This window comes from Nomascus leucogenys, chromosome X (assembly GCF_006542625.1).
Source record: "Nomascus leucogenys isolate Asia chromosome X, Asia_NLE_v1, whole genome shotgun sequence".
Taxonomy (NCBI): domain Eukaryota; kingdom Metazoa; phylum Chordata; class Mammalia; order Primates; family Hylobatidae; genus Nomascus; species Nomascus leucogenys.
The window spans coordinates 116,469,984-116,497,223 of NC_044406.1; the positions used below are offsets into that span (position 1 = coordinate 116,469,984).

Genomic DNA, 27,240 nt, shown 5'->3' on the forward strand with positions numbered 1-27,240 from the left:
CAAAAGGGAACACCAGAGGTTTGGGGTAAAATGGTAACAACTAGAGTTTTAATACAGACATTGTGAATTCATGGAGGCAGGACAGGAAGAGTCATAGCAAATGCACTTTAATTTAGTACTTGTCTTTAGTTTAGTACTAGTGACTCCACACAGCATGGAAGAAAATGGCAAATTGTACCAGAAACTTTCTACCCCTGGCTCCTTTCATAGCCCTCTGACGCACACTTGGATGCCTTGCTTCAACAGAATTCATGCTTTTACTATTCTGAGGTATGTTTAACAAGAAGCATTAAATCAAAACCTAAGATGGATTGAATCTTTTTTAAGTCTACTGAGATAGACTCGTTGACTGGAGAAATACAAGTTTTAGGGAAGGATACTGTGTAAGTGTGGTCCTGGAGAGTATTTTTCAAGGTCTCTTAAAATGTCAAACAGGGAAATGTGTGCAGATGTTCTGGGGCTTTATCCTAATCACAGTTCAAGAGAGGGGAAGCTTAGACATGACTCTTTTGGGAAAAGAAAAGCAGGACAAGAGCCCCTGTCTGGTTGGGTGTTCACAGTAAGAAAATCCAGAGGTATTATTTTTTTTTTCTTTACATCCCTGTTTGCACCCTGTCTTCTAATGACTTAAGGATTTATATTCCCATGATGCGTGCTGCTCTCTCTTTTTAAAAATTTATCCTGAAGTCCTGAAGACATGTGCTTTTGCCTCCTGGATTTTATGCCCATATATACTTTCAAAATACAAGTGGCAAATGGAACAACTCCCCCTTAATCACAATTATGTATGAGTCAAGTACAAGGAAGCCAAGTCTGGAAAGAGTGGACCATAATTGTTTAAAAGCAAAATCATAAAATTATACCCTTATTCTTAAGGTGAATATACTTTCTTACTGAAAAAATAAGGGTGTATAATTTCATAATGTGGTAAACAAAAAATTGCTTGATAATTTATCTGATCTGGCTCATTTCAGAGATCTTAGATAGGTTTGGAGCAGAATTTCTTTTTGAAAATGGCCATTTTGGTAGCTTCTCACCTTGTCCCAGTGTCTATGACATCCAGTAAAGGTAGCAGAAGAAAGTAAACTAAATCAAAAATGTAGAAGTAGCAAATTTGATTTTTTTCCAATCACCTTGGGAAATATAATTACATTGATCATTGAAATGGAGTTTCTAGAAGGCATATTACATGATGATAATTATACAAATCTGAAGAAAAGCAGCTTTAAAATGCTGATGCTACATCGTAACTTTAGCAATAAAATACCCAGCCCTCTATTGAGGCCCAGGGCTGTAGAAGTACAGGATGTGGCCTAAGGATCAGTGTTTCTAAGGAGTTGAAGTAGATATACCAGAGAAAATGAAGCTAGCAGGTGCGCACATGTCTCCTGTGAAATTGGAGCATGGGCATCTGACAATATAAGGAGAACACAAGGCAGTGAAAAAGGGAGCCTTGAGCCTTAATACAGGATGGCTCTGGAGGCCTGAGCTCCCGTAGAGAGCAAGTGACTAAGGGAAGTGACTTATTCTCATTCCAGCAGAACTCTAAGTTCCACTCACACTGAATGAGAATTCCAGAAAGGGCCTGCTTGAACTTCTCCTTTGCTTCTTCCATATCTTTCTCATGGGCAGCTTTCTCGTTCACCAGGCGGCGGACATGGCTGTTGGCCGACTGGATCATGGAGTAGAAGTTGTTGGCGCTACGACGGTTGACCTCTCCTCGCTCTATCCAGGTAAGCAAGGTCTGTACAGCTTCTGAGAATTTGGAATCATCTGAAAAAAATGTATTTTTATAACCAACAAAGGTAACCAAATTTTGATCTATTTTCCCAACATGCAGGCAAAGAGGGCATCATGGTTTTTGGCAGTGATGGGTAAACGAATTCCTGAGGATGAGGAGCCACACATACACACATGTGCACACACAGGCAGTAGGCAGGCAGACAAACAGGAAGAATGGAAAGATCAATGTAGTCAGATTGGTTGTGGTCTGTGATGAATTTTCAGAAAGAGAAATGTTTCCTTGAAAAAAGTTTTCTGTACTGATATATAGCTTTCATGTATTGCAAATTTCTTACCCTCTCTGATTGTGTGTGTGTGTGTGTGTGTGTGTGAGAGAGAGAGAGAGAGAGAGAGAGAGAAGGTGGACAGGGGGCAGAGGGGAGAGAGAGAGACAGAAAAAACCATGAATTAGTGAGGGAACTTCAGAATTCTACAGTCCTGTCTTTTAATGAGGAAAAGCAAACTTGAGTCCTGAGTTTAACTTGAATTTAACAGTAACTTTACCTTGGATCCATGGAATTAACAGTGTTGGGAGGAACCTCAGGGAAGAGTTAAGTGGGTCATTCTTTAGATACAAACATGTACATCTTCGACCTTTTATAGTATCACTCCTGTGTTCAATCCATAGCCCCAGGCCTTCCACTCAGTCCCAAACACAATCTATTTTGATGCAATTTATTTTATTTCTCTATTTCTCCACATCCTTTTTTCTCTTGCATGAAGAACCTCCAAGTAGATTTCTGCAGCTAGTTGGAGTTATTCTGTGATTAGTTAAGATAGTAGCACAGCTCTTCCAAAGCTTCTGGTTCAGCTCCCCAAGATAGCCACTTATGCCTTCTGTTCTTAAAGGCTCCAGAGAGGGAGAGTACATTTGGATCTATTGAAGCCCAATTCAAGGGCTTCATATCCTTCTCTGGCTAGAAACCCTTATGTTAAATGGAAATTTCTTTCACTGCAATTTGAACTTCTTGCCTCTTGCCCCTTTTTCAGTGCAGACATGTAACAAGCAGTCAGCCTCCCCTTTATAGCAGCTTTTCACTTTATTACTTAGATATAGACTTTATGTTGATGCTCAATTTTTGCTTCTCTTGAGGGTCACACACCCATTAAATTCATTTTTTAAACTTAAACTGATTTGTTTGGTGTTGTGTGAATAGGCAAGTCTTGGACCTGGCATCTTACCAATGCTTTCAGCCTTTCCAGTTTTTCAAAATGTACCATTATTTCTGTGCCTCTATTCTGGACTCCAGGTTTTCTGCTTTTCCCTTAAAGAAAGTCAAAACCAATTTCTTACATGTGTGAATCCCTTAGGCTATGTGGTACAAACATGTCTGGTGAAGGAGACCTATTTGGAAAGTAGGATTAGCAGTATCTTGATGAGCTGAGAACACAAGAAGCAGGGAAAATTCATACCATTAGAGCTGGATTGGTGTTACCAATAAGATCAATGGGACACCAGCATTCATCCAATAAAATCATCTATACTCAGAAAATGAGAAAGACTGGATTTGAGCTACTAAGACAGGAGACCAGGCAGAGCAATTAATGTTAAATTAACAAAATGGCTGAGAGTCAAATGGAACAAGAATCAAAACTAATGGGAAAGCAGTCTGATTAAGCAACGTCTATAAGTCTCCACAGTCACTGTTTTAAATAAATTGGCCTTTTAAAGTGATTTAAAAGTCTTTACATTTTAGTTGGTGGTGGCTAAGTCTTTGAGTAATCTAAGGAGAATGTACAGCATGACTACTTTCTGGACCTCCATTTTCTCATCTTTAAAACAAGAATTTTACCAGAGTTTTTCAGGATCACATCAAATCCTATCATCCTGATTCACTCATTTGACTTGGAATTATAACCTAACTTGTATCCACTATAAAAGAGGGCGCTTACAGGTCCCAAGTCATAGATCATGCCTAAAAGTCTCTGACGTGGACAAGTGAGGAAAACTTGTTTATTTCTAGTCACCTGATGTCTGAAGAGAAAAATGTCATCCCTTGAGACAATGAAGGAGCAGAGACACAGGTAGCTGGGATAAATTTCCTGGTTCTTGAGTTACTAGGTACACCTCTTTATCTGCAAGGCTCCAACACAAGAAATGCTTAGAATCCATTAGTAGGAAACTCAAAGTGTAACTGTCAACAATGCAATTATATTTATTACACTTTTCTAAAGAAAAGAGTTCTTTTAATCATGAAGCTTGAGTGCCTTTGATACCTTTTAATTTTTCAGCAACAATGCTGCATTCATGATCTGAATAGTGGACCACTGGGGGTGGAGATGGTGGACGCAATCTTTCTTCTTCCATTCTTCTACGATGGCGCTCCTCTCTGGCTAGCATACGCTGTTTACACTCCCACTCATACAGGTCATCTCGAGCCTGTGCAAAATCAACGTGGAGTCTGCCTGTGTCCTTCTTGTCAGTACTAGAGCCCAGGCGAATGCGGTAACCTAAGTTCATAGGAGGGTGAAAGGGAGAGGGGAGAGGAGAGAGGGAGAGAGGGAGAGAAGGAGAGAGGGAGAGGGAGAGAGAGACAGAGAGAGAGAAAGAGAGAGAGAGACATGAAAGACTATAAATACTTTTCCAAGTTCAGTGTTTCAGATGTCACTGCAGCAGTTCCAAGTGACCACACAACTCCAAATTCTCTCCCCATGCTTAGCAAGTAAATCATCAAAAGATTTAGATTATCTCTGATAATAGGTCACATTCTATGGGTTGGGTTAGTCTTGTTCCTAAGAGTTCCATTCCTCCATCTAATACCTTACCTCTGGCTGAGGTTGGCTCCGTGGGTAATAGTATCAAGCATGATCCTTATATGGCACCAAGGGCTGGGAAGAACGGAAAAGGTGGCCTCAAACGAATTTGTCTTTAAATAAATTCAAGAGCGTCCATTATACTATCACAAAGATTTTGGTAAAACTTAAATGCATTAACTTGGTATTTTAATCTCTAAAATTGCTTCCTAGAAGCATTTGTCAACTGTGAGCCATTTTTTTTTTCTGGGAAAAAAAAAAAAAAAAGATGGGGAGTGGTGTGTGACCCAGGTGACATATAATTCAGGATCCTTAAAAAAAAAGATGTAGTGTGATTATAATATAGTAGTATAGGACTGGGATTCAGAAAACCTGTATTCAACGCCATACCTCCTCTTTCTGTGCCAGCTATACTTACCCAAGTCATGTATCTTTAAAAAAGTGGGGAAAAAACTAAGTACTTTTTAAGTTTCAAGAGCTCAGCTAGATACTTCCATAGGAATTTATCCCATTTTATTCTCAGCACAAGCTTGCAGGGTAGAACATTATACTAAACAGAAAACTGAGCATCAAAAGAGGTTAGGGAGGTTAAGTGGCTTGCCCTGGGTCAGACAATTAGCAAACAGTAGAGCTGGCTCTTGAATCTAGGACATTAGACTCTGTGCTTTCCTCTATTCTAAGCTGCCTCTCAAGAATAATACCCAACATAGACTTTTGCTTCTGGCTAAGATAGAGTAACAGGGGTTAGATTTGTCCTCCTACCTTAAACAACTAAAAATATGGACAAAGTATATGAAATAATGCTTTTTAAAGGCACTGTACATAAGACAATGAAGACAGGGATCACTGAGAGACAAGAACCAAATGAAGTGATCCCTATGATTGCCCCAGTTTATTTCCTAATAGGAAAGTTTCCTAATAAGAGAGTTTCTGGGCCTCAGCACAGGGAAGGGAACTCAGGCAAGGCATGATGGTGTTCCCAAGTTGAGGAGACTGAACTGGGAGTCTAGGAAGACTATGGAAATAGAGTTCATAAGGCAGAGTACCAGAAAGAAGAAAGCTGCACAGAGAAAGAGCTTCGGAGATATGCAGAGGGTCCTCCACTATTATTTAGCTGAGTACTAATGTCTGTATGTGTGGGAAACTACCTGAGCATTAGAGGTAACAATCCCTGAAAAGCTCCCACAGGGTTGGGAATAGCTCTTTTTCCTACCAGCCAGAGCAGAAAAACTCAACACTTCTGGTACTGGGTGATCAGAACGGTTCTGCCTTAATAGTGGAGAAAAATTAGCCCTAAACTCCTCTGGTCTTGCTGAACAAAGCTTAAGAAGCAAGACCTAAAAGGACCAACATTTTCCCAAGTTACTTAACTGCATTTAGAACAAAACTCAAGACTATTTATAGAAATAAAAATATCTGTCACCAAATAAGGTAAACTTTAATAAAAAAATTACTTGGTATGCAAAGATGCAGGAAAATATGATGCATAATAAAGATTTTAAAAATCAGCCAATCCAAACAGAGCCAGAAGTGATGCAGATAATTTAATTAGTAGATAAGGATACAAAAACAATGATGAAAATTTGATTTCACATGCTCAAGAAGCTAGAGAAAAGACTGGCCATACTAAGGAGAAACATGAAAGATATAAAAAGAGCCACAATCAAACATCTACAGGCTTAAGCTACAATGTCTAAGTTGAAAAAAACATCACCAGACAGGACTGATGGCAAATTAGATGCTGCATAAGAAAAAAATTAATGAAACTGGGGGCTCCCAGCACCTGAGCCTTCTGCCTTCCCCCACCTGAGAATTCTAATGATGACTGGGGACCAGCCTGCCCTCCCTATCTCAGCCACCACCTGAACCCTGGGGGCCTGAGAATAAGCCTGCTGGCCCGGTCCTGGTGGAGTCCCTCCAGGCCTCTCACACACCATCCAGTGGGCCACTTAGGGGCCTGGGAATTGAAGGACTGCTTAGCTCAGTCCATCACTGCTGGCACCTGACCACTTGCCCCGAGGCCTGAGGTTGGGCCCAAGCAGCCGGCACCCCCACAGTTGCCACCCACTCTCACATGCTGAAAGGCAGAGCCCCTCCCCCTCTCTACACGAAGCTGTCAGAGAGTAGGTGAGCCACAAAGCTGTCTGTACTGGGCTGAGGGAAGAGCTTCCTCCCCAAAGTCACTCCTCTCAGCTACATGGTAGCCTGGAGATAGATGGACAGTGTGTAAACTGAGTCAGGAGCCCCAGGAGAGGGTTGTGACAGAGAAACATTGTGATCTTGCCTGTCTAAGAAGTGGAGCTGATGTGGCCCCCTCATCCCCTGAAGAGACCTCGGCACATTTCTCCAAGAGTTCCCCTAGCCACTCCTGTTAGGGGTGCTGCCTGTGCTCATCATTGGGTTATTCGTGGGTGAGCTTGGTTGTCCAGCTCCACCCAGCTTTGTCCTCTATCCACTCTCCCTGGGCTGAATAGGGAACCTGGAATTTCACAGACCAGCCCATCATCTGAAAGAACAGAGTGAGGGTTGAAAATTAACTATTGGATATAATAATCACTATTTGGGTGATGGGTATACTAGAAGCCCAAAGCTCACTATTACACAATATACTCATGTAACAAACTTGCACAGGTGCCCCCTGAATCTATAATGAAAAAAATGAATGAACTTGAAGACATAGCAATAGAAACTATCTGTAATAAAATACAGAAAGAAAAAAGACTGAAAACAAAAAAAAAGAACAGAATACCGGCGAGCTGCGAGACAACTTCAAGAGGCCTAATATATGCCTAATTGGAGCACCAAAAGACAGGGGAAGAGAACAGAAAAAAATTAAATAAGGGGAGAAAATTTTTCACATTTGATGCAAACTCACAGATCCAAAAAGTTCAATGAACCCCAAGCATGAGAAATAAGAAGAAAATTACATCAAAGCATATCATAATTGAATTACTCAAAACCAGCAATAAATATCTTAAAAGCATCCATGGACAAAAGACACATTATGTACAGAGAAACACAGATAAAGATAATATCACATTTCTTATTAGATACAATGCAAGCAAGAAAATGGTGGAACAACATCTGAGAGAGGACAAACATCTTTCAAAAAGAAAGGTGAAATACTTTTTCAAATCAATGTTGAAAGAATTCATCAGGAACAGACCTGCTCTACAAAAAATGTTAACGGAAATTCAAACATAGGGAAAATGACACCAAGTGGAAATATGGATCTACAGAAAGGAAGGAAGAGCAGAAAAAAAAAGATGATCTCCACATTTTCCAGCCCCCTTTTGTAAGGGATTTTTTTTTGTTTCTTTTAACTGCTTTCTTTTACAAAATGAGATAACAGCCACCCCATTCAGGAGATTGCTAGCACTTGGGCACTTTCAGGGGGACAGATTCAAATTTAAAGGGCAAAATTTAGTTGTTTTCATATCACTGATTGAAATCCCCTTTGTTTTGGCAGCCCTAAGAATGTTTCTAGGAGGTGGCTGTTAACAAAGAGCTGATTTTGGTGATGTTTAGATGGATGCTTCCTGAACAGTATACTGTCTTTTAAGTACACCTATGCAGGGTTTTTTGAGACCTTTATGTTCTTATTAAAATAGTCTCGTGGAATGCTCTGTTATCATTGTTAAGTGCTGCCGAATTTTTGGTAGTTAGATTCTATAGCACTTACCAAATGTAATAAGAGTATGTTCCATCTACACCTCCTCCTTTCCTTCCCCATGTTACCAGCCTACTTTTTCAAACCTTTGTTACCTTTTCCCCGGCCTATTACAACAGGCTTCTAACTGACCTCCTCTCCTCTTTTTACATCTCTCCTCTAATACGGTTTTATATAGAGCTGTCAAATTAACCTTGCGGAAACAATTATCTTCCTTGTTCAAAAATTTCTTCAATTCCCTATTACCTGAGGAGTAAAGACCCAACTGTTAAGCCTTTCGGAGTGTGCTAATAACTGATATTTTGCCTCCTCCTCTCATGTCTACTTAGTAAACAAACCACTACTCACTGTTTCCTGAATGTTTGCCAAAGCTTACCACCTTTGTACTTTTGCTCATGCTGTTTTTATGCCCCATTGTCCACAAGCAAATGTTTTCCCTTTGTCAAAGACTTGGTCCAAAAGCTACCTTTCTTGATGCCCCCAGTTAGGAGTCAGAAATATTCTCGTTCTCCCTCTCCTACCTTCCTCCCTCATTTCCTCCTCCATGGCACTTATAACTTTTAATCTCTTATTAGCAGTGTGTGTATCATATCAGTGTATTGAGTAATGCCTGGCACTAAATACATTTTTCTTTAATAAATAAGTGTATGACTACATACTAACCCTAAATTCATTAAGGGGAAGAACTAGGTTTTACTCATTTTCTACTCTGCACAGCATCTAGCACAAGAGTTTACAGAAAAAAGATGTTCAATAAGTACCTGTTATATGAATGAAGATGCTGTCATCATGAAATGTCTAGCACTTAGACTCAATTCTTCCAAACCATTACTGTTAGGCAAGGAAGTAGTTCAATGTGGCAGTATTAAGAGCTGGGGCCTTTAAGAGGTGATTGGGTCATGAAGGCTTTGTCCTCATAAATGGATTAATCCATTCATGGATTAATGGATTAATGGGTTGTCATGAGAGTAGGACTAGTGGCTTTATAAGAAGAGGAAGAAAGACCTGAGCTAACTCTCTGCAGAGAGCAAGAAGGCCCTTACCAGATGTGCCCCCTGGACCTCGGACTTCCAGCCTCTGTAACCGTAAAAAATAAATTCCTTTTCTTTATAAATTACCCAGTTTTGCCAGGCATGATGGCTCACACCTGTAATCCCAGCACTTTGGGAAGCCGAGGTGGTTGGATCACCTGAGGTCAGGAGTTCGAGACCAGCCTGGCCAACAAGGTGAAATCCCATCTCTACTAAAAATACAAAAATTAGCCAGGCGTGGTGGCAGGCGCCTGTAATCCTACCTACTCGGGAGGCTGAGGCAGGAGAATTGCTTGAACCCAGGAGGCGGAGGTTGTGGTGAGCCGAAATCACATCATTGCACTCCAGCCTGGGCGACAAGAGCAAGACTCCATCTTAAAAAAAAAAAAAATTACCCAGTTTCAGATATTCTGTTATAAGCAACAGAAAATGGACCAAGACACACCCTAAATCTGAATTTTTACTATAAACAGGAGATTTTATGCAAAGTAGTTCTTACTATCTCCACTCCAACCACTGTACTATACAGGCCACCATCACTTCTGGGTTAGACTAATATTACAGTTGGTTAACTTAGTTCCCAGTCACCACCCCTGCTCATACCTCTCAGCCCATCTTCTGCTCAGAAGTAACATTTGTAAAATGTAAATCAGAACATGTCACTGAATTCCTTAAAATCCTCCAGTGGCTTCCAGAATAAAACTCATTGTCATAGTTGCCTATCTTTCAGATTTCATTTCCCTCCACTCCCTCTCGCATTTTCTATGCTCCAGTCATACTAACCTTCTATCCTCTGCTTGAACATACCAAGTCCATTTTCATCTCATGGACTTTGGCTTGGTGTTCCTTACTTTGGAATGCTCTTCCCCAAGATGTTCACATGGCAATCTCTCTTTACATTATTCAAGTCTCAGTTCAAATGTCAGAGAAGACTTCCTTTCCTAACAACTCTGGGTACCTTAACCTTTTTTATCTTCCTCGGAGCACTTACTACTAAAAGTAACTGATTTATTTGTTTTCATATATATTATATTTTGCCATTTCCAGAATGTAATATCCTTGATGGCAGGAAGTCTATCTGCCTCAGCCTTTGCTGTATCCCCAGCAACCTAGCATTCTGCCTAGCAGTCAATAAATATTTGACAAATAACTGACTTCCATAACTATTTATGAGCATCTACTTTTGTGCCAGGTTATGTGCTAGATGCTGGGGATTCAATGTTAAATAAGACACAGTCCCTACCCTTAAGGATTTCACATTCTGGTGGGGGAGATGGATGTGGAAAGAGACAGTTCTAGCATGGTACAGTAGGTGTCATGTTGGGAGGAAGCACCGGGTGCTGTGAAAGCCCTGAGGAAGGAGTGCCTAAAGCAGTGCTGGGCAGAGTGGGGAGACAGGTCAGAGATAGCTTTCCAGAGGAGGGTGTGCTTGAGCTGGAGCTTTAGGGGGTGTGTGTGGTGGGCAAGGTGACTCTAGTCAGAGGAAAAGGCATAAAACACCATGGCACATTCTGGGAATTCGAGTTCAATTAGTGTGGTTGGGACATGGTGTGTGAGGGAAGGAAGGATTGGGAGATGACTCTAAGAGGGACAGCTCACAGTCAAGTCCTTTAGATGCCACATGTGAGGAGTCTGGATTTATCCCATAGAAAATTGGGAGCTATTGAAGAGCTTTAAAGGAAGAAGTTGAATGGGAACATTCAGTTTCCACCTCTGAAGGCAAAAGCAGGTAATACTAAGCCCAAACGTAGCTGCTATAGACACAAATAGTTCTATCTTTAATATCTGCGTTGTGCCTAGTGGGCACAATCCCCACATCTAAACACCTACCAGACAGATACAGGGCTTTGTCCACCATGTACTCCTCAGCAAAGCGAATGTGGCAGAAGTTCTTCTTGCTCTTGCGAATGGCAATGATCTCTCCACACTGCTCGAAAACTTCCACAATGATTTGCTCTGTCCCATTTTCAGGCAGACCACCGACAAATACTGTTTTGCATCCTGGTGGTCTTTCTCGGGTTGCAGGAGGTGGGAGATCTAAGTGCAAGGGCAAAAACATTTGAAATTAAAATGTTTGCTTGGGACAGACCTCTTTGAAATCTAACATTTCCCTGCTATCCCTGTCAAACTTTTGTCTAAGAGTGTCAGAAGGACGTGGCCTCCGAGGTGTTCATCTCTGCTCCATAGAAAACTGACTGAGTGAACCTGAAAATCATTTTATTCAATCGTTTGGTGACCATGATATCTGGAGCATAAAGACCCAGGCCTATTTGTCTGTCCCATCCAGAGTCCTTTAGTTTTGTTTATTACTTTTGTTGTGACAATCCAGCTATGCCAAATTTTTAGTCATTTTTATTAAGAAATTAGTGGGAGAAAATCCCACTCAGTTTAAACTGTTATTTTCAAGAGTTCTCAGAACCAGGGTTCCTGAGAAAGGATTTGTTTAATTCAGATTGTAGTTACTACATTCTCTCTGTTAATGCTTTTTGAAGGAACAGATTCAGGATTAATTTGACAATGATGGGGTACCTACTTACAACAATGCCTACAGCTGTCAGAATGATTTGGTTTCACAAAATCAGTCAGAGTACAAACCATCCCTTTTATGTTGTTTTTTTCAATATCAGTGAGCCTTTCCTCAAATTCCTTACTGGAGAGGTGAGGTCCAGAGTCAGTCTTGCAGCATTTACAGGGAAATATGAAAGACAGCAGAGAAAATAAGCTCATCTGGGAAATCATTAACTAAAGTGAGATAAATTTGGCCATAGAGAATCATTAAAAACCTACTTAATGAGATGATTCTCCCTCTGCTTCAAAAAAATATGCACTCATACATAAAGCCTGTTCTATCTGCCAGCTCCTTGTTGCTATTTATATGTATCAAAGCATTTTCCAAGCAAACTCCTACAGTTTGCAGCCCAACAAAATAAAGCATGATGGTCATGGGTTTTCTAGTGTTGGTTTTGTATCTGCAAGGATTTATTTTGTGTAATCCATTCTTTTCCATTCAGCTCTTAACAACAATTCTCCTAGCTCAAGATTTGGAGAGCTCAACAACCAGTGATTATAGCTCACATGTAAAAATAAATGAGTCTTGTTCATAGATTAGGCCAAGGCCCCTAACCTGCCAACCCAAGTTGGCAAGCAGTTGATTTGGGAGCTTCCTTGGGTATCAGGATCTCTAGCTTCCTCACTTTGCTACTACTCTCTGTCTTGTTGGTGTGGCTAAGAATAATCAGTTATTCATAATACTCTCTTTCCCTGTATTTGGTCAAAAAAAGGGGTAAAGGGATTCAGGTAACTTACAAACTTTCTGTTAATTTTTACAAGTCTGTAATTTCAAGACCTCACTATACTGGTTTTTTGTTCCATATGAAAGGATTAGAGGGAAAGGGAAAATAACCTAATGAGCAGGAATCTGAAATGTGCTAGTCACAGGCACTGAAGAGGTTGTAGTTTGGGCCAAAATAGAGAAGATGAGGTCTAGAATTGTTTGAGACTTATGCTTTTGAGTTTTTAAGAACTGGAAGGGATTCTAGCCATCACACTTCCAGTGATTCTTAACTCTGGTGGCACATTCGAATCAATTTGGAAGTTAAACAAATAATGCCTGGGCCCCACCCCAGTGGGTCTGATTTAATTAGTCTGGGGTGCAGCCTGTGCATTCGTTTTTTGTTGTTGTTGTTGTTGCTTTTTAAGCTTCTCAGGCAGTTGTAATGTGTAGTTAAGGTTGAAAACTATTGACTTAGTCTAAATCTCTGATATTACAGAGGAAAAAGCTGAGTGAGGTTAAATGTCTCATTCCAGGTCACCACATTAGACAGAAGGAACATGAACTTAGAGCAGGTAAACCTAAATGTAAATCTTAACTTCATAATTGACTGTATGACCTTGGGAAAATTATATAACCCCTGAAAACCTCTTCCTTTATCTTTAAAACAGGGATGCTGTTCCCACCTTATAAGGGTTATTGTAGGATAACTGATAATATACTGTCTATATTGCATGTGGCTTAATGCCTAGCACTTGGCAGGTTCCCAATAAATAGCAGTCATTGTAGCGTTATTATTATTTACTATTATAGAACCCAGGTTTCTTAATTCCCAATGTGGGACTTTCTAAAGTCCTACCAGAAGTCTGGAGTAGAGTGGTAGCTAAGACCTGAACTTCTAAACTTCCAGATCCTTGCGTCACCCAGATCTTTAGACAAGGCTGGGTTTGAGAAGGAACCATTCATATGGATAGAGAAATCTACAGCTATGAAGACACATATGGCTTTGACCATGGAACACATCCCCCCCACCGACTATATAAGGTAAAGAATTTTCAAGAGTATCCACATAGTTAGAGCCATGTTTTAAAATTAGAGACTTTAGAATACAATCCTGTTTCAGAATCAAAAAGGCTTCCTAAGTTTACTATTTAGGAGAATTAGGTAGCAAAGAATCCTTTTGTGAAGCTAATAATCACTTTTATACCATTTGAGTTTCCTTTAGTCTACTTTTAGGTCCACTGAGAGACTCTAAAAAGCATGTGGTTACTGTGGCAGTTACATGTAACACTGAAAAGGCAAAGGCTCCATCCCCTGGCTACATTTGTGGGATTTAAAAATTCTTTGGGAGGCTGAGGTGGGCGGATCACAAGGTCAGGAGATCTAGACCATCTTGGCTAACACGGTGAAACCCTGTCTCTACTAAAAATACAAAAAATTAGCTGGGCATGGTGGCACGCACCTGTAATCCCAGCTAATCAGGAGGCCAAGGCAGAAGAATGGCCTGACCCTGGGAGGCAGAGCTTGAAGTGAGCTGAGATCTTGCTACTGCACTCCAGCCTGGGTGACAGAGCAAGACTCCGTCTCAGAAAAAAAAAAAAAAAAAAAAAAAAAAAAAAAAAATTCTGTGATGAAGTAATCACCCTATTTAGGTGCTGTGATTCTTCTGCAGTGACTGTCTTCTAAGTAAAAGGGCATAAAAGCCACTAACAGTAATGTCAAGAATGCTGAGGATTTATTTATTTTCCTTGGGTAAATGTAGAAAGCCTCTTTAATAGCATTTGCTGAGATTTAGGGGTATGCCACCAAGCAGGGCAATGGGCTATACTATCTTCCTTAATGGATAGTACCCGTTCCTTAATTAACAGCTCAGGGGGGTAAAGCCAAGATGGCCGAATAGGAACAGCTCCGGTCTCCAGCTCCCAGCCCCAGCGACACAGAAGACTGGTGATTTCTGCATTTCTGCCTGAGGTACTGGTTTCATCTCACTAGGGAGTGCCTAACAGTGGGTGCAGGACAGTCGGTGAAGCGCACTGTGCGCGAGCCGAAGCAGGGCGAGGCATTGACTCACTCGGGAAGCGCAAGGGGTCAGGGAGTTCCCTTTCCTAGTCAAAGAAAGGGGAAGCAGACGGCACCTGGAATATCGGGTCAGTCCCACCCTAACTGCGCTTTTCCAACGGGCCTGGAAAACGGCACACTAGGAGATTGTGTCCCGCACCTGGCTCGGAGGGTCCTATCCCCACGGAGTCTCGCTAATTGCTAGCACAGCAGTCTGAGATCAAGCTGCCAGGCGGCAGCGAGGCTGGGGGAGGGGCGCCCGCCATTGCCCAGACTTGCTTAGGTAAACAAAGCAGCCAGGAAGCTCGAACTGGGTGGAGCCCACCACAGCTCAAGGAGGCCTCCCTGCCTCTGTAGGCTCCACCTCTGGGGGCAGGGCACAGACAAACAAAAACTCTGCAAGAACTTCCACAGACTTAAATGTCCCTGTCTGACTGACAGCTTTGAAGAGAGTAGTGGTTCTCCCAGCACGCAGCTGGAGATCTGAGAACAGTCAGACTGCCTCCTAAAGTGGGTCCCTCATCCCTGAGCAGCCTAACTGGGAGGCACCCCCCCAGTAGGGACAGACTGACACCTCATTCAACCCGGTACTTCTCTGAGACAAAACTTTCAGAGGAACTATCAGACAGCTGAATTTGTGGTCTCACGAAAATCTGCTGTTCTGCAGCCACCGCTGCTGACACCCAGCCAAACAGGGTCTGGAGTGCACCTCTAGTAAACTCCAACAGACCTGCAGCTGAGGGTCCTGTCTGGTAGAAGGAAAACTAACAAACAGAAAGGACATCCACACCAAAAACCCATCTGTACATCACCATCATCAAAGACAAAAAGTAGATAAAACCACAAAGATGGGGAAAAAACAGACCAAAAAAACTGGAAACTCTAAAAAACAGAGCACCTCTCCTCCTCCAAAGGAACGCAGTTCCTCACCAGCAACGGAACAAAGCTGGATGGAGGATGACTTTGATGAGTTGAGAGAAGAAGGCTTCAGACGATCAAACTACTCTGAGCTACGAGAGGAAATTCAAAACAACAGCAAAGAAGTTAAAAACTTTGAAAAAAAATTAGAAGAATGGATAACTAGAATAACCAATGGAGAGAAGGCTTCAAGGAGCTGATGGAGCTGAAAGCCAAGTTTCGAGAACTACGCGAAGATTGCAGAAGCCTCAGTAGCAGATGCGATCAACTGGAAGAAAGGGTATCGCTGATGGAAGATGAAATGAATGAAATGAAAAGAGAAGGGAAGTTTAGAGTAAAAAGGATAAAAAGAAATGAACAAAGCCTCCAAGAAATTTGGGACTATGTGAAAAGACCAAACCTACGTCTGATTGGTGTACCTGAAAATGATGGGGAGAATGGAACCAAGTTGGAAAACACTCTGCAAGATATTATCCAGGAGAACTTCCCCAATCTAGCAAGGCAGGCCAGCATTCAGATTCAGGAAATACAGAGAACGCCACAAAGATACTCCTCGAGAAGGGCAACTCCAAGACACAGTATTGTCAGATTCACCAAAGTTGAAATGAAAGAAAAAATGTTAAGGGCAGCCAGAGAGAAAGGTCGGGTTACCCACAAAGGGAAGCCCATCAGACTAACAGCTGATCTCTCAGCAGAAACTCTACAAGCCAGAAGAGAGTGGGGGCCGATATTCAACATTCTTAAAGAAAAGAATTTTCAACCCAGAATCTCCTATCCCGCCAAACTAAGCTTCATAAGTGAAGGAGAAATAAAACACTTTACAGACAAGCAAACGCTGAGTGATTTTGTCACCACCAGGCCTGCCCTAAAAGAGCTCCTGAAGGAAGCACTAAACATGGAAAGGAACAACCGGTACCAGCCACTGCAAAAACATGCCAAATTGTAAAGACCATCGAGACTAGGAAGAAACTATAGCAACTAACGAGCAAAATAACCAACTAACATCATAATGACAGGATCAGATTCACACATAACAATATTAACGTTAAATGTAAATGGGCTAAATGCTCCAATCAAAAGACACAGACTGGCAAACTGGATAAGGAGTCAGGACCCATCAGTGTGCTGTATTCAGGAAACCCATCTCACATGCAGAGACACACATAGACTCAAAATAAAGGGATGGAGGAAGATCTATCAAGCAACTGGAAAACAAAAAAAGGCAGGGGTTGCAATCCTAGTCTCTGATAAAATAGACTTTAAACCAACAAAGATCAAAAGAGACAAAGAAGGCCATTACATAATAGTAAAGGGATCAATTCATCAAGAAGAGCTAACTATCCTAAATATATATGCACCCAACACAGGAGCACCCAGATTCATAAAGCAAGTCCTGAGTGACCTACTAAGGGACTTAAACTCCCACACAATAATAATGGGAGATTTTAACACCCCACTGTCAGCATTAGACAGATCAACGAGACAGAAAGTCAACAAGGATATCCAGGAATTGAACTCAGCTCTACATAAAGTGGACCTAATAGACATCTACAGAACTCTCCACCCCAAGTCAACAGAATATACATTTTTTTCAGCACCACACCACACCTATTCCAAAATTGACCACATAGTTGGAAGTAAAGCTCTCCTCAGCAAATGTAAAAGAACAGAAATTATAACAAACTGTCTCTCAGACCACAGTGCAATCAAACTAGAACTCAGGATTAAGAAACTCACTCAAAACCTCTCTACTACATGGAAACTGAACAACCTGCTCCTGAATGACTATTGGGTACATAATGAAATGAAGGCAGAAATAAAGATGTTCTTTGAAACCAACGAGAACAAAGACACAACATACCAGAATCTCTGGGACACATTCAAAGCAGTGTGTAGAGGGAAATTTATAGCACTAAATGCCCACAAGAGAAAGCAGGAAAGATCCAAAATTGACTCCCTAACATCACAATTAAAAGAACTAGAAAAGCAAGAGCAAACACATTCAAAAGCTAGCAGAAGGCTAGAAATAACTAAAATCAGAGCAGAACTGAAGGAAATAGAGACACAAAAAACCCTTCAAAAAATTAATGAATCCAGGAGCTGGTTTTTTGAAAAGATCAACAAAATTGATGGACCGCTAGCAAGACTAATAAAGAAGAAAAGAGAGAAGAATCAAATAGATGCAATAAAAAACGAAAAAGGGGATATCACCACCGATCCCACAGAAATACAATCTACCATCAGAGAATACTACAAACACCTCTATGCAAATAAACTAGAAAATCTAGAAGAAATGGATAAATTCCTCGACAAATACACCCTCCCAAGACTAAACCAGGAAGAAATTGAATCTCTGAATAGACCAATAACAGGTTCTGAAATTGTGGCAATAATCAATAGCTTACCAACCAAAAAGAGTCCAGGACCTGATGGATTCACAGCCGAATTCTACCAGAGGTACAAGGAGGAACTGGTACCATTCCTTCTGAAACTATTCCAATCGATAGAAAAAGAGGGAATCCTCCCTAACACATTTTATGAAGCCAGCATCGTCCTGATACCAAAACCTGGCAGAGACATAACCAAAAAAGAGAATTTCAGACCAATATCCTTGATGAACATTGATGCAAAAATCCTCAATAAAATACTGGCAAACCGAATCCAGCAGCACATCAAAAAGCTTATCCACCATGATCAAGTGGGCTTCATCCCTGGGATGCAAGGCTGGTTCAACATATGCAAATCAATAAATGTAATCCAACATATAAACAGAACCAAAGACAAAAACCACATGATTATCTCAATAGATGCAGAAAAGGCCTTTGACAAAATTCAACAACCCTTCATGCTAAAAACTCTCAATAAATTAGGTATTGATGGGACGTATCTCAAAATAATAAGAGCTATCTACGACAAACCCACAGCCAATATCATACTGAATGGGCAAAAACTGGAAGCATTCCCTCTGAAAACTGGCACAAGACAGGGATGCCCTCTCTCACCGCTCCTGTTCAACATAGTGCTGGAAGTTCTGGCCAGAGCAATCAGGCAGGAGAAGGAAATAAAAGGTATTCAATTAGGAAAAGAGGAAGTCAAATTGTCCCTGTTTGCAGATGACATGATTGTATATCTAGAAAACCCCACTGTCTCAGCCCAAAATCTCCTTAAGCTGATTAGCAACTTCAGCGAAGTCTCAGGATACAAAATTAATGTACAAAAATCACAAGCATTCTTGTACACCAATAACAGACAAACAGAGAGCCAAATCATGAGTGAACTCCCATTCACAATTGCTTCAAAGAGAATAAAATACCTAGGAATCCAACTTACAAGGGATGTGAAGGACCTCTTCAAGGAGAACTACAAACCACTGCTCAATGAAATAAAAGAGGATACAAACAAATGGAAGAACATTCCATGCTCTTGGGTTGGAAGAATCAATATCGTGAAAATGGCCATACTGCCCAAGGTAATTTATAGATTCAATGCCATCCCCATCAAGCTACCAATGACTTTCTTCACAGAATTGGAAAAAACTACTTTAAAGTTCATATGGAACCAAAAAAGAGCCCGCATCGCCAAGTCAATCCTAAGCCAAAAGAACAAAGCTGGAGGCATCACGCTACCTGACTTTAAACTATACTACAAGGCTACAGTAACCAAAACAGCATGGTACTGGTACCACAACAGAGACATAGATCAATGGAACAGAACAGAGCCCTCAGAAATGATGCCGCATAGCTACAACTATCTGATCTTTGACAAACCTGACAAAAACAAGAAATGGGGAAAGGATTCCCTATTTAATAAATGGTGCTGGGAAAACTGGCTAGCCATATGTAGAAAGCGGCAACTGGATCCCTTCCTTACACCTTATACAAAAATTAATTCAAGATGGATTAAAGACTTATATGTTAGACCTAAAACCATTAAAATCCTACAAGAAAACCTAGGCAATACCATTCAGGACATAGGCGTGGGTAAGGACTTCATGTCTAAAACACCAAAAGCAATGGCAACAAAAGCCAAAATCGACAAATGGGATCTCATTAAACTAAAGAGCTTCTGCACAGCAAAAGAAACTATCATCAGAATTAACAGGCAACCTACAGAATGGGAGAAAATTTTTGCAACCTACTCATCTGACAAAGGGCTAATATCCAGAATCTATAATGAACTCAAACAAATTTACAAGAAAAAAACAAACAACCCCATCAAAAAGTGGGCAGAGGACATGAACAGACACTTCTCAAAAGAAGACATTTATGCAGCCAGAAAACACATGAAGAAATGCTCATCATCACTGGCCATCAGAGAAATGCAAATCAAAACCACAGTGAGATACCATCTCACACCAGTTAGAATGGCCATCATTAAAAAATCAGGAAACAACAGGTGCTGGAGAGGATGTGGAGAAATAGGAACACTTTTACACTGTTGGTGGGACTGTAAACTAGTTCAACCATTGTGGAAGTCAGTGTGGCGATTCCTCAGGGATCTCGAACTAGAAATACCATTTGACCCAGCCATCCCATTACTGGGTATATACCCAAAGGACTATAAATCATGCTGCTATAAAGACACATGCACACGTATGTTTATCGCGGCACTATGCACAATAGCAAAGAGTTGGAACCAACCCAAATGTCCAACAACGATAGACTGGATTAAGAAAATGTGGCACATATACACCATGGAATACTATGCAGCCATAAAAAATGATGAGTTCGTGTCCTTTGTAGGGACATGGATGAAACTGGAAAACATCATTCTCAGTAAACTATCGCAAGGACAAAAAACCAAACACCGCATGTTCTCACTCATAGGTGGGAATTGAACAATGAGAACTCATGGACACAGGAAGGTGAACATCACACTCCGGGGACTGTTGTGGGGTGGGGGGAGGGGGGAGGGACAGCATTAGGAGATATACCTAATGCTAAATGACAAGTTAATGGGTGCAGCAAACCAACACGGCACATGGATACATATGTAACAAACCTGCACATTGTGCACATGTACCCTAAAACCCTGAAGTATAATAAAAAAAAAAAAAAAAACAAAACAGCTCAAAGCACTTTGTCGTCTGGGCCTGATTTTCTAATCCCACTGAAATAGAGTGATCAGGGCACAGCAATGATAACCCATAGGAGAGTAAATTCAAAACCCACCTATTAATCAGGTAATGTGCTAAGCTCTATAGCACCCCAATCACCATTCATGATGGAGACAAAGAAAAGTTCCATGTATAAAGATTCAAGATAACTGGGAATAAAAAGAACTCTAATCTCTGATAATGGAAAAGGAGGAGCTTTTAGCAATTCTAATTATACCCAAGCATCTACTCTGGGAAGCTATGTTGGGGCAATCTGAGTCATTGCTGATCTTTGAGAAGTGAGGCAGGAAACAGTATAGAGAACCGATAAGCCACTTGAATCTTGCTTTTCAAAGGAGCATCACAGATCACTCAGCTGGTTTGCCAGGATTTATATACTGCAAAGTCTTTAAGTCGATTTTATTAGACAGCTCAAGATTGAAGGTCCCCTGGACAATCAGCAGGGGTTAAATGTATCTTAATGTAATCCCAATTGATTGGAAAAATTAGAAGGCTGGGGAATTTTAATTAATGCTCAATTTACTCACTTTCTCTAACTCTCTTTATAGCATTCAGCCCTGAGAGTCTTCCCATTTTGATACAGTAAAATGAAAACATTGCTCTTGCTCTTTTTCTGGCTCCTGGGTATTTTCCCATGTTCCTGGACACGGATAGCAGATGATATTCTATTACTTATTCCCTGTTCACTGTTATTTCCCAGTAGACTCAAACTGTAACCTCTCCATAGAAGGTCTAATCGCTGAAGTGAAAAATCTTGGCAAAATCAAATTTTCTGGAGAGAATGGTATTACCCTTTTTTTCACCACTAAGAACTGCTAATTAGGAATTCAGTAAATCTCTGATAGACACTCTGTGAAAAAAAAAAGTGTGTTCCAGGGCACTTTTTTTTTCTTGTTATATCTCAATTTCCTGGAAATCAGAGGATGTTGCTTCTGCAACAATGGGGTACTCACTCACCATTTATCTTTAGGAGACTGGTACTTGGTCTGCTCCAGTCTAGTTTGATCCATTGACTTTTTAGACCAGGTCTGATTTTGCCTAGTCTACAACAGATAAGTTAAAATCCTTATCAGAGATCTTATGGTTATTTAGTGGTGGAGAGCTGGGATATGAAACCAGGCTGGCCTGTGTCACTTCTGAGCTTGAAAACTTACCCATTACGCTATAGTGCCTGCTCCAGAGAAGGTACAAAGCTCTACATGCTACCTGCCAACCAGCCCTTGCTTTTCCTAATGCATTTTAAAGGACTTTTGCCTATGTAAATAATTATTGTGGTAGCTACATTTTTAATGTAGAGAATCATAATTTTAGAGCTGGATGAAGCATTAGAGGTATCTAGGCTAATCTAACCCAATATTTTTGCTTTACAGACAAGGAGGTTGAGACCAAGGAGGTTATATGACTATCTCCAGATCCCACAGCTAGTTAGTGACAGACCTGGGAATAGAACACAGTGCTCTTGATTTATAAACTGGTAGCCTGTCCTCTATACTATAATACCATTTTTTTGTACATTTGATGTAGACACACCCAGAAAAGTCTAGTAGGCACTTGGCTATATGTATCTGAAGCTCAGAAGAGATATAGACTAAAAATATAGATTTGGAAGTCATTAGCATGTAGTAGTAATTACCTCATACTCTCTTGCTTTGCTTTCTAGACCTCTGACCCCTCCTTCTGTCATCATCCATCCAACCCTCCCTCCCTCCATCATTCAACAAATATTTATTGAACACCTACTATATGTAAGACACTTTTCTAAGTGCTGGTGATACATCAGGAGACAAAAAAGACAAAAATTCTGCCTTTGTGGGGTTTATATTCTACAAATTATATAGTTGGTTAAAAGGTAATAAGCCTAGTATGGGCAACATGGCAAAATCCTGTCTTTTAAAAAAAATACAAAAATTAGTTGGGCATGATGGGGCATGCCTGCAGTCCCAGCTACTTGAGGGGCTGAGGCAGGAGGATCACTTGAGCCCAGGAGGTGGAGGCTGCAGTGAGCCAAGATCACACCACTGCACTCTGGCCTGGGCAACAGAGCAAGACCCTGTCTCAAAAAAAAGATACATGTTATATAAAAAATAGATAAGGTAAATAGGATTGGGACTGTGGCAGAGAGATAACTTTTAAATAGGTTATCAGGGTCACTGAGAAAGTGACATTTGAGCAAAGACTTGAAAGAAGTGAGAGAGTTAGCCATGCAGATATTTAGAGGGAAAGCATTCTAGGTAGGTGGAAGAGCTAGCGCAAAGGCCCTATGATGGGAGAGTGGCTGGTGTGTTCATGGAACAGCATGAAGGTCAGTGTGACCCGAACAGAGGAAGAGATGGGGAGGAGAGTAGGAGATGAAGTCAAAGAGACAATGGAGGGGAGGAACAGATCATATCTGACCTTCTAGGCAATTAAAAGGACTTTGGTCTCTATTGTGAGTGAAATGGGGAGCCATTCAAGGGTTCTGAGTAGAGGAATTACATGATCAGACTTAGGTTTTAAAAGGATCACTCTGTCTGTTCTGTTCAGAATAGACTGTAGGGGGCAAGGGTGAAGAAGGAAGACTAATTAGAAGGCTATTACAATAATTTAGAAAATGAATCATGGCAGATACAAACTAAATCATAGCAGTGGTTATTGTGAATATGGAAGGATTACAGACATATATTGTTAGGTAGACTGACATAATCTTCTCACAGATTAAATGCACTGTGTGAGGGAAAGAAATCCATTAGATTTGGCATTCACTATTTAAGTGAAAATGCCTTAGAGTGATTCACTACAGTTTTAGTTCCAATACCTTCCATGTGGAAGTGCACCAGAAAGGGGTATGCTTGAAGTTGGGCTGGAGGAGAGTGTGAGCAGTATGAGGTCAGGAAGTAGTTGAACCTGACTAAAGGGCAGGTACGTGGCAAGTAGAAGTGACGGATTGAAGACAGTCATATGAAGCAGACAAGTAAAAGGTTTTTGAGGTCAGGAGTTGGACTATGAATCTGTGGGCAATGGGAGCCACAGGACAATTTTATAGTTCTATATATGTGACAAGCACTTGGATGAAATGTCAGGTGGGACACAGGGGAGGGAATGGATGGCAAAGATACTTTCTAATTAAGCAACAAGAATTAGAAGCAGACTGTATGAGTCCCTGAATCACAGGACCTTATTGCTGAGAGGAATTTCAGAGGCCATTGAGTGTAAGAGAATATACCAGAGACAGGCAGGAGTAAGGAGTGGGGTTTATAATTGATATGGTTTGGCCCTGTGTTCCTGCCCAGTTCTCATGTAGAATTGTAATACCCCATGTTAGAGGTGGGGCCTGGTGGGAGGTGATTGGTTCAGGGGGTGGATTTCTCATGAATGGTTTAGCACCATCCTTTTGGTGCTGCTCTTGTGATAGTGAGTGAGTTCCCATGAGATATGGTTGTTTAAAAGTCAGTAGCACCTCATCCCCATTCTCTTGTTCCTGCTCCTGCCACATGAGACACCTCGCTCCATCTTTGCCTTCTGCCATGATTGGAAGCTTCCTGAGGCCTCCCCAGAAGCAGAAGCCACTATGCTTCCTGTACAGCCTGCAGAACCATAAGCCAATTCAACCTCTTTTCTTTAAAACTGACCCAGTCTCAGGTGTTTCTTTATAGCAATGTGAGAACGGACTAATACAATAATCAAGGCCTGATCAGGCAGGATTGGTGGGCTGAGATGATAAAGGGTTCAGTCACACCAAATCCCTGTTCTTCCTTTCCTACCCTGCTCTTCCCATCTCACCTTCACAAAGCAATGTCTTGGGGCCACCAACAACAATGTCACTTTTGCCATGCTTTCAGCAGAGAACTAAGAGAAGCACTTCTATTAGTGTTTTCTCCACCCAAGTAATCCAAGCCCCCTCTGAACAAAACTCAAGTTCTAAAAAGCAAACAGAACACCAGTTTACTTTAAGCTGTGTCAAGAGTTTTATGTTTGAATTCAATTCCAAGGCCAGGTTCCTTCCCAGAAGCCACCAATTTACTGGTGCTAGTTGCCCTGTAAGCATTCTCAATACAAGGATGAAGAACTAAAAGATGGAGCCATGGGGGAGATATGTTGCCCTCTCACTCTGTGGCCCTTCCAACTCAGAATTGTAGAGGCATGGCTGCAGGTGGGGAAATATAAAAATGTATTTGAGAGATGTCAGTCCATTTCTTTTACTAGAGGCTATCAAAAGTTAGAGCCTTCTTAACCTATATATTTCTAGATTCATTTGAAGACTGCTCAACAATATGGTTTATGTGTCATAAACAAGGCATCTGTGCTTTAGAAATTTAGAAACTGAACATCCTGTAAAGTAAACTACTGTACCCAACCTGGACATTACAGGTTGTGAGCCATCCTGTTAGCTTAGATGTATTTGAGACAATGAAAGCCTGCTGCAGGCTGATTATGCATGAATGATTAAATCAGCAGGATTCTACCCTTTCATAAGCAGAGGTTTTAACACTGGCAGTGCCTAAGTTCATGGATTTTTATGTAGAAAAGGTACTATCAGGAATGCACAACTTTCTCTAATCCGAAAGCAACATGCTGAAAGGTAAAAAAGGCCATTGCCCACTTGTAGGGACAGTGGAACTAAGAGTAAGAGCAGATAAAATGGTGCAGCTCATTCACTTAGGCACTAAACACAAATCCAGGAATGGCCATTTGAGCTGGTAAGTAAGGCCTGCAAGGGCCATCTTATTCTCCATTCCCTAATTCTCCTTGTGACATACTAGCTCTCCTCTCAATACAGTCCTCTGAGATGCTGGTCTCCTAGATTTCTTATTGGTCTGGAAGGATGTCTCCTGTTGACAACCACGTTCAAAAACCAGAAGAAAGCATAAAGATCTGTTTTTTTTTTTTTTTTCTAGCAAAAGAGACCAAGATGATCTATCCAAGCAACGCTGATTGATTATAAAATCCTCTCAGTTATGAGCAGACCATACTAAGTAAAATCTGGGTCCCTGCCAGGGCTTGGGCCATGATTAACTAATTCCTATTTAAGGTAGGAGATAAAATATTTGTCTGAAGTCACATGTCAAAGATTCGTATTTATCCTGATAAGGCAAGGTCATTTGATCTATGCCCTAAACCACTGAATGTATCCCTTAGCAAACAGCTCTAATCTTTGTACTGTAGTGGTGGTTCCCTTGGTATGCCACTCAATATGACTAGAACTATGGAAAAATCATTAATGAGGCTTGGGGCACATGCAGAATCACCTTCTAATCACTGAATGTATATAAAACCCCAAATGCATCTAGAAAAAAAGTTTTAGTCAATTATTATTAGTGAGACATTTTAAGTAAAATATGGCCACCCTATCTTTACACGTTTTAAAGTGAATCTAAGGAGAAGCCTGTTCATTACCGACAAAATGGATCTGTAGATTACTTCCACATGAACTGCATTGACTGGTGGCTACAAGTAGTGTGACTTAGTCTCAATATTCCTCTTTGCCCTTCCAATATGTTGAACCATGCCTCACTGTATATTACAACCCATCGGTTGAATAGCAGTGGTTCGAGTGATGTATGAATAGCTGCTAGCAGTGGAAGATTCTTAGCACCAAATGTATATTCTCATGTGCCTCAGACCACACTCTGTCTCTGCCAACATCAGCACATGGGGCAGTTATGAAAAGAAAAGACTGCAAATGATGGTGTTGAGCAATCTGTATGCTTCCTTCTTTACTAACACACTTGAATTCCTTACCAGACGGCATTAGAAACATGTATCATTTGTACTGCAACCTGCACATAAAAGTCTACTGTTGTGTGCATAAAATTCAACCCTGACTAGCAAAAGAAAATTTTCCTGTCTTCTGTTCTCTAGGTGAAGCTTTCGTACAAACATCTATGAAGCCCTTGGGTATTCTTTTGAAAAAGAAGAAAGCTTTCTTGTACACTAAAACATTGTGTCTTGTGTGGAGAAAAAAGCAGAATATTACTTGGATTTGGAGGGAAGAGCGTGCAGCTTTTACAGTGTATGATCTCTTTTACTACTGGCATATCTGGAGGAATTGGTGGAGGTACTATTCCCAAACCAGGCATCATTGGAGTTATTGGTGGAATTCCAGTCATCATTCCAAGAGCAGGATCAAAGTCTAAAAAAGGAGAAGAGAGAACAATAAATGACACCAGGCAAGGTTAAGTGGAGATAGAATGTTACTCTGTAAGCTTCAAATCAAAGGCCTTTCTAAGACAGAGGCAAAATATTTAACAAGCATGGTACTTAGTATTCCCAGGTCTTAAATATTATCTTATAGTTGTGCATTTTCCTTTTGGGATGGGGCTGTTTTGTTTGACCAGGGCTTATTTAAGTCTCTGCATCTCATTGTGGCATCCAAGGTCTTTCATAGCATGGCCATGCCTTGTCTACTGATCTTGCCTCTACTAGTTTCCAACACACACTCTCTGCTCCATTCCGTACTGTCCCTTGTATATGTTTTCTTTGTACAGTACAGCATGATATTAAGGGCACAGAGTTTTGGGGATCAAGCAGACCTGGGTTTTAGGTCTACCATTTGCTTAGCAGGATGAACTTCCATTTCCTCATCTGCAAAATAGGGTTAATATCACCTACGTTACAGGAAGCTGTGAGGAGTAAACAAAATGATGAATCTAATATGCTGAGC

At 40.9% G+C, this 27,240-nt stretch overlaps 1 protein-coding gene across 1 annotated transcript in view; it reads right to left on the reverse strand.

Annotated features, from left to right (window-relative positions):
• Positions 1–27,240, reverse strand: part of ENOX2 (ecto-NOX disulfide-thiol exchanger 2) — a 293,700-nt gene that overhangs the window by 48,221 nt on the left and 218,239 nt on the right. Inside the window, exons 5-8 of the mRNA XM_003262322.3 lie at positions 26,554–26,709; positions 11,068–11,274; positions 4,000–4,233; positions 1,561–1,773 (exon numbers count right to left, since the gene is read on the reverse strand). Coding sequence (XP_003262370.1) covers positions 1,561–1,773; positions 4,000–4,233; positions 11,068–11,274; positions 26,554–26,709 — 810 coding nt within the window. The remainder of the gene's footprint in view (positions 1–1,560; positions 1,774–3,999; positions 4,234–11,067; positions 11,275–26,553; positions 26,710–27,240) is intronic.